At 41.7% G+C, this 8,935-nt stretch overlaps 1 protein-coding gene across 1 annotated transcript; it reads right to left on the bottom strand.

Annotated features, from left to right (window-relative positions):
• Positions 1-260: 260 nt before the first annotated feature.
• Positions 261-8,448, bottom strand: RPS14 (ribosomal protein S14). Its single transcript, XM_081317076.1, has 5 exons — positions 8,347-8,448; positions 5,333-5,483; positions 4,742-4,903; positions 1,446-1,522; positions 261-370 (listed from the first exon to the last, which is right to left on the bottom strand). The coding sequence occupies exons 2-5, from the start codon at positions 5,479-5,481 to the stop codon at positions 303-305; spliced, it is 456 nt and encodes a 151-aa protein (XP_081173202.1). The 5' UTR covers positions 5,482-5,483; positions 8,347-8,448; the 3' UTR covers positions 261-302.
• Positions 8,449-8,935: the final 487 nt, after the last annotated feature.

Genomic DNA, 8,935 nt, shown 5'->3' on the forward strand with positions numbered 1-8,935 from the left:
AACTCAACTGATACAAGTGTTAGTTTGCGAGAGTTTTATTGCTTTAGGGTTCTATATTGTACTAAGTAGCTTCATAGTGACAAGGAATACACTAAAAAGTCTGTGGGAGATAGGAGGTAAAAAACAACCACCCTCCACACAGAATGGATGTTCATGTCAATAATTATTGAGAGAAGACTTAATGGCAAGTCAAAGATACACACTGCAGAACAGCAGTGGTGACTAAATGTATAGAACAGAAAAACAAATGAGAACAGAAATTTATTGGAAAGCTTTAATGATGAAATACAACAGCCACTATTTTACAGACGACGACCACGGCGACCGCCCTTTCTACGAGTGCTGTCAGAAGGAATGGGGGTAACATCCTCTGTGGAGAGAAAAATGTTCATTTTTATTTTCACTCTTTGCGTATACAAGCCCCCCAAAATCACAGAGGAGTAACATGGAAAATAACACTCTGAGAAGACGGCAACATTCAGAATGTAACACTAACATCACAAAGTTTCATGAGACAGATCATACTTCCCAATTTAAAGTTTCTGAAATTTCAGGATGTGAAAGCCCAAGATAAGGCAAGTCTGCACAAGCTTTAAGAAAGCTTGGCTTGGCTTGTGCTTATGCACAAAAGAAACAAAATTATTTTATTTCTAATGTGAAGGAGACTCATTTTGTTTCAGAATTTCTGTTGAACTTTTTTTTTTTGAACGAGTTGCACATTGTGAGAACTGAAGCCCGGAATATTTTGGTTGTTCCAAGTTTGGGCTGAAACAAAGTTTAGAATGATTCTTTCTGCATGGTCTGAGCTCCAAGTGACTCTCTCAAGTCTTCCCAGCAAGTGATCCTCTGAAGTCCTTATTTCCAGCATAATATATCCAACCAGCACTTCCGGTAAAGCCTTGATCTTTCCAGAGTCATCTTATGGGTCTCTCCCTTGGCTGCCACCAGAATTCTTGACTTCAAGCACAGCATATCCTCCTTGTGTAATCCCCACCCTCAATCTTCCAACATTTTTCTTTCTTTCCCCCATTCCAGTATCTTTTAAGCTTTTCCCCATCACACTTCCTCTGCCCCCGCACGTCCCAAATGCCACGTTTTGGCTTGTGCTTAAACCAAACAGGTTTTGGCCTGGACACTTTGGCTGTACTGTGCTGGGACAATTTGTAATGCTGTTCTCTGAAAGATCCAGCTGCAAGCACTATCATGTTGTAACTCAATTCTCTCTACCTGAAGGCCCTAATTGCGTGGGTCATCTTTTTTTCTCGTGTCTCGTTTCCGTATAGATCAAATAATTTTATCTAGCAAGACCTTTGCAAACTATCTAATGCAAAATAAATGGTTTGTCTGTTAGGATAAAGTAATGGGATAAAGCAGCAGGTTTATTTTCTATAAAGATGATTGCAGGAGGCACATTGTTGAAAATATCCTTTAACAGGAAAACCTACCAATGCGCCCAATCTTCATGCCAGATCGAGCCAAAGCCCGGAGAGCTGACTGAGCTCCAGGTCCAGGAGTTTTGGTTCTGCAAAGGAAGTTAAATATACATTAATAAAAACGGAAACTTGTCTTTATTGACTTTAGGATTTATTTCATTTGGAAGAACAGAGCAGTATTAGGGGCAGCATCAGTGCAGCATTTTTTTCTTGTCAATTTATAGCAGTGAGGAAACAAAGGTGCAACATGACTTCCAAGCTTTCTAGTTAATTAATTCTTACTAGCAGGGTTCCAAGCTAGATCGATGGTTAATCTGATATAGCATGGCCCTTTTTCTTTTCTTTTTGCTAAAAGAGCTGCTATAAATTGTAAAACTAAGATAAAATCAAAAGAAAGGAAAAACACTGAAAAGTTCTTCAGAACACCTATTCAGAATGTCTCTAAATGAAAACCATTCGTAGATTTACTCTGCATTCGGTTTAGTAAAATGTCTGCACCTTTGTTGCTTGTTTTTGCTAAACCAGTTCTAATTAATTATTAGAACATCTAACCCACTCCAATCTCAACTGAGTGACATCGCAAGAGAAGTTATAGGCAGTCCTCATTTAGTGATCAGCAACTGGGACCAGCAGCTTGAAAACAAGTGGTTGCCAAGTAAAACTGTTTATTAATTTGTTTCAGCTTCCCTTGGCTAACATATGTGAAGGCTGTAACTAGGAGGACTGGTTACAAGATTACTTTTTCATTGCCACTGTAATTGCAAATGGCTGCTAAATGAGGCAGTCGCTAAACAAGGACTACCTGTACATAAGAAACAAACAAACAAAAAACTAATGCAATTATATTATATAATTGCATTAGGGGTTTTTTTTGTTTCTTATGTACACAATTAGCTTGGACCAAAGAGCTTGGACTCACAATTAGCTTGGACCAAAGAAACAGACATACTTCTGAAAAGCGAAGAAATTAGGGCTGGCCCATTTCTTGAGGAAAGAAAACGCTATGAAGTGGGAGCGCTACAGAGTGCCTATCCTCCTTTCTGTGTGCCTCATAAAGACTGGGGACACTTTTGATGAATGGACTGAAAAGGATTGGACATATTCAATTTTTGCAAGGTACTACCTTTTTTTTTGATGCTACAGTGTGTAATGATGACTTTGAATTGGGCCCAGAAGCCTACTCATTACCAGTTCAACAACCTTAAAGGAAGTATAATTCTACCCTGGCATTAGTGTCCTAAATCAGGGCTTTTCAACGTACGGGTATCACCTTTGGTACATTGGCAACTGGCAGGTGGTACACGACCATCTTAGAAAAGTGGTAGCGGGGGAGGGGAATGAGCTGAACCGGTGGCAGCACTGCACAAGCCTGAGTGAGAGACGGCTGGAGCTGCAGGGCTGTCAGGGCTCAGTGGAAGTGCCAGGATCAGCACCAGGCTCCAGCTGGAGCTCGGCACTGATTCCGACACATCTGCTGAGCCCAGAAGAAGCACCGATCAGCTGAAAAGTTGCAGCATTCCCAGGGTCTTGTGATTTACATTCAGATACTTGGCAACTGATTCATATTTATGATGGTCAGTGTCCCAGGGTCATGTGAAGTGACCAAAACCTGCTGCAACCACCCAGCAGACCGGGGGGGGGGGGGAAATAAAAACCAAACACCACTCCACCCCACCCCCACTGCCAATCCTCAACAGAAATGCTCACAACAATGAAAACCTCGAACAGGAGGAAGAGCGCTGCCGGGTAGGCAGGCGTCTTCCTTGGCTGTGGCTTGGGGGGTACTTTTTTCAGTGCCATTGTAACTTTGAACAGTCACTAAGCGAACTGTTGTAAGTTGTACTTCATCACTTTTTTCCTTTTGGGGGGGGGGGGGTTTCATCAAGTTTTTGACACCTTGCAAGGTGACTGGTGGTACTCGGATGTTGCCATATCCTAAAAGTGGTACAAAGGGGGAAAAGGCTGAAAAGCCCTGTCCTAAATAGTCTAGTCAATTTTGTAACAGCTGCAGCTCCTAGACTGTCTTCAAAAGGAGCCTCCAAAGGAGTAAACTGTATAATCCAGCACAAATGTCAGGGTACCCTACTGCAAGTAAGGCTGTAACTGGCTGAACTGAAGCTGAGCAAATCCATCCCACTGGTCACACTTTCTACCTGTTGCTTGAGTGGGAGTGGAAATCCAAGTGGACAACTCACACCTCGTTTGGGGAAATGTGGTTTCACTCACAGTAATCACTTGGATAATTGTTACTGGGGTGTCCAGATGTTTAATGGCATCTACACACTAGATCTTGATACTAGCTCAGGACTTCCAATAGTATTTCTAGCCTGGATCTAGCCTGGTAGCAATGTATACCCAATGATGATGCCTGACCATAAATTTGTGGACAATCTCTGCTAATGGTTCCACATAAACATGAGATAAAATGCCAAGCTCCCAAGGGCTTGAGCATTTGTCACCCACAAGCATCAGTTCTAATTACTCATTCCGGTAGAAGCAGAATTGGGTGTCCCAATCCATGCATTTCCAGAAGAGTACCATGGCCAATGGTTTCAAAGTTGTCTGAGAGATCTAATTGGACCATTCCCTTCCCCCTTCCCCAAGATTCCAACAAAGGCAATCCATCAGAACAACCAACACGATTCCCGTCTCATAGACAAGGTTGAATCCTGACTCAAAAGGATCCAGATAATTCATTTCCTCTAGGATCTTCCTACTACCTTCTCAACAAGTTTCCCTAAAAAGAGAATGTCAAAGACCAGGACAAGTTATAAATGGTGGTTTGATCCATGGAAGCCTTCTTTAGGAGAGGAAGCAATTCCACCTGCTCCAAAGTGCCCATAGCTATACCATTTCCCGCACGGAAACATTGAACCAGCTGCTCACATGATGCCTGGCTGCCCAAAGGAGCCAAGAATGGCATGGCTCAAGCCAAAATAGTCAACTCAAACTACAGTAAACTCTATTCCACTGCAGTGCAGTGCAGTGAAATAAAACTCCTGTTTGTTTTTTTTTAAAAAAAACAAGGATAGAATATAAACAATAATGTAACATCAAACCAGCGAAATATCCACTATATTACAGATAAGGTATTGGCGTTCAGATTAACAGGACATTTTTCCAACCGCTGCAGCTCCAAAATATGATTCCACAGAATAATACCTTTCATTTTAAAGTCTCTCGGTAATACAAAATAATACCAGAGAGGTGTTAAAATGACTTTATTATTTAAATCAAAGTATTCTAAAGTACTGAAAAGTAGTACATGTGAAAATAAATGTGCAGGAGAGAGATAAGCCCCCTTTTACCTATTTCCACCCGTAGCCCGCAGTTTGATATGAAGGGCAGTGATTCCCAGCTCCTTGCATCTTTGTGCTACGTCTTGGGCAGCCAGCATAGCGGCATAAGGAGAAGACTCATCCCTGTCGGCCTTCACTTTCATGCCACCAGTTACTCGGCAGATAGTTTCCCTGAGAGGAGAAGAAGCGCATTAGAGATGAACTTAATCCAAGCCTTTCCTTCTTCACCAGAGACAAAAAGCATAACTTCTTTGCTAACCCGTCTTCAAAATACAGTATGAATAAAACAATTCCCAGAGTTAGGGTTAGAGTTTCTGCTTGATTGCAACACCACTGTATCTTAGCAGAAACGATAGAGTTTCTATACAAAGAGCTTCCAAGAGTAGATACTTCACCTAGGGTTCAGCTATGGTAATAAAACATAATACTCGGCTCCATGAACGTTACAATGCTAAGTATGTATACGCCCAAGTAGACGAGAGTTTCCTTCTAGTTCAGGCTAGGTGAATATTGCAGGCCTTTTGACATAAAGTCTATTGCCAAGATCTTCTATTACAATCTTGTCAATAATATTATCTTCTCACAAGTAGAGATACTCACTTGCCAGACAGGTCAGTTACATGGACAAATGTATCATTGAAGGAAGCAAAGATGTGGCAAACTCCAAACACATTTTCTCCTTCAGCAACCTGCGGTCCCAAACTTATAACCTGCTCTTCCTTCTTTTCCTTACCCTTACGGGGAGCCATTTCTGTATAAAACAACAACAAATTAAAGAACAGACAGAATATTATAAAATAGTTTGTTGAAGTGGACAAACCATAAAAATCAAAATAACAAGTTGAGGAAATAAAAATAAAAGCCATCATATATAATAAAGCTGATTCACAACTTCTAACCAGAAATTTATACTTAGCTACAGTGGGGATTGTTTCCCATTCTGATCTCCAGTAAAGTAGCAGATACTCTTTCCTGAACTGAGAATACGCTTCCTGTCCTGAGAACTGCATGGAGCACGAGTATTGTGGTATCAACATGGGCAGAGCAACATAATCAAAACCAGTCCACAACTGATATGTTTATTTATTTTATTTTATTTTATTTATTTTAATTCCATTTATATCCCGCCCTTCTCCGAAGACTCAGGGCGGCCTACAAGCTTAGCAGTAGCCTTCATTCTATGTATATGCCTGCTTATTAGGGCTTTCACACACACACCCAAGCGGCATTATTACAAAGTCAGCTTAATTGCCCCCAACAATCTGGGTCCTCATTTTACCTACCTCGGAAGGATGGAAGGCTGAGTCAACCTTGAGCCTGGTGGGATGCGAACCTGCACTAATTGCAGGCAGCTGGTGTTACTTAAGGAGGCATTAGCCCACTGCTCCACCAAGGACTCTTTAAATATTTAAATATTTAAATTTGTGCTTAAGGGACATCCTTTCCCCTTAAATCCATCCAAATTATCAAAAACAGGTCCCAAAAATGTTATCCTCAACATAAGCAGCCCACAAATTATTTATTCCTGCTATAAGAGACATCCATTTCAGAAGAAACTATATATATATAGTTGGCACTTTACGTCACACTTCAAGCAACTTGTTGGTGGCTTTAAAAAAGTAAGCGAGAGACTTTCACATTATCCAATCTGAATACAAAATCCAATACAAGAAAGTGTGTTGTCAGAACTTCATGCAATGGAACATCATAACACAGAGACATAAAATTTAGGGAATTTAGTTTCTGCTAATTGTTAATTGCTTTACTTTTTGCTTATCATTGCAAGATAAGCAAGACCTTTTCAATCATGTACTGATCATGTACTGACAATTCATACTCAGTCTACCCCTAACTGAATTCTAAACTTAAATCCCTTAATCCTCTCTTCCTCCCTTTCTACAGACCAAATAATGGGATTAACTCACTTATGTACCTGAGGAAAATACTGAAGGACTTGCACAGTGTAGTCAAGTCCAAATGTTGAATAAAATATATGCAATGTATTCAACAAGTACTAATAAAATCATCATAAGATGACCCACCAATCAAAATCTAGCCCTCTCGATCACAGTAAAGATTGTAATATTTTATACTGATCTTTCTTCTGAATATTTTGAGATTGATTTTCAACAACTAAACAATTTGTAGTTATTTGTCCACTGATTGGTAGCAGTTCTTTAGGGCTTCAGGCAAGAATTTCCCAGCTCTGCCTGGAGATCTGGAAGAGTGAATATGAAATCTTCTGCAGGCAAAGTACCATCAATGAATTATAGCTTCTTCAACAGAGTATTAACATTTAAATGTTAATGTTCCCCACTTCCCTCTTGTTATTACTTAAGTATATACTTACAAAATTAGAACAATGATTTGGGTATTTCTATACTATTACTTCAATATTTGGCATTTTACCTTTGTATTAATTATGCAGTCTGAAAATTAAAGATTTACTTATTTTGGATTCTTACATGAGAAAATACTTAAGTTTTAAACAAAAGGGCTGCATTGTGATTAGGGAGGACTTACAATACCAGGTAAAGAACAAGAAATTATATATGCAAGAATGCATGGATACCCAGATAGCAATCCCATGGAAAATCTAGCAATTTCAACATTTACTACTGTTTTGCAAATTAAGTTCCCTGATCATATGATTTCTGATAATTTTCTGATAATCACAACTTTATATGACAACTTTCCACACCAAACAAGATCAAACATAAGATATGACTTGGACCATTACCTTTACAATAGGGTATACTGCTAGAGTTAGATTACTTAAAATTCGTCGCTTCCCTAAGACTTGCCACTTTTGCTGCTAACGCGTTACAAATGTAGTAAGATACATGGCATTTCTAAACAAATCAGGATGAGCTTAAATGAAATATCCTGACAGTTAGAACAATTAACCAGTGGAACAACCTGCCTCCAGAAGCGGTGAATGCTCCCAACACTGGAAGTTTTTAAGAAGAGACTGGACAGCCACTTGTCTGAAATGGTATGGGGTTTCCTGCCTGAGCAGGGGGTTGGACTAGGTGACCTCCAAGGTCCCTTCCAACTGATTATTATCCTCCTACCAGGCAGACTTCCCACTTCCTCTGCAAAGCAGAAAGAATTCTAGTAATAAACCCACGTGTACAGGCTTGCAAATACTGTCTCTAGTTACTAAAAACCCTCCGGAATCTAGTCAACCACCTTCCCTTCTCAGCCTCGTAAACGTTATTTAAATAGATGGCTTTGGACACACTTTTCAGCCCTCAGCCCTTTGCGTACGATAAAAGTAGAGACCGTGTACGTTTCTTCTCAAAGGTTGGTTTCCCAAGGAAAATACACGCAGCTTAGAATGAACCTTCGCGAAGGTTGGGGGGGAAAGCCGGCTGATGAGGCTCAAACCGAAAAAAACAACCCCAAACTATCCCGGGGACCGGGTGATACGGGCCTCCTTGAAACGACGGGATCGACCGCTGGGCAAAAACAAAGGCCCCCGACCTCGCCCTCCCTCGCCTTCCCCTCTCAGTTAGGGATGAGGAGCCCACAGACAGGACCAAGGGGAGCGGGGAGGGCCGGACACGCGAGGATGGAGCTGGATAAAAAAATAGGCCCCGCCAGCCACTTACTCGAACGTCTCTGCAGGCGGCAGCCAGCACCGGAAAGGAGAAAAACAACGTCACGAGGGCATAGGTCACGCTCTACCACCCGGAAATAGTTTGCGGAGAGGCCCTACGCGCGCAGGGGGTCTTCAAACTCGGCCCTTTTATGACTCGTGGACTTCAACTCCCAGAATTCCTCAGCCAGCATGCCTGGCTGAGGAATTCTGGGAGTTGAAGTCCACGAGTCATAAAAGGGCCGAGTTTGAAGACCCTTGCGCCTACGGTGTGTGTGTGTGTGGGGGGGGGTCGTCATTCTTTCCAAAAGAGACGTTCTCTCATTGGAGAAAATGAGCACACAGCTAGGGGAGCGTTTATTGTGCAGAAATGGCGACGGAGTTGGCGGGGGGGGGGGGGAAATCTAAAACAATTTCTCCCGCGCTTAAGAGGAGAATAAAGCTTACACGCTCGCTTCCGTTAACCGGGCGGAAGCTTTTCCCGCCAGATGTTGGGTGTCTTCTTTGGACGTCAGCCGCTAGTATGAGACGCCCAGCCCAAAAGATTTGATTTGAGTAGGTGTGTTGCGCCCGCGCGCGAGGATGGGGAGGACCAATGGAAC

Source organism: Vipera berus (assembly GCF_964194415.1).
Source record: "Vipera berus genome assembly, chromosome: 2".
Classification (NCBI taxonomy): domain Eukaryota; kingdom Metazoa; phylum Chordata; class Lepidosauria; order Squamata; family Viperidae; genus Vipera; species Vipera berus.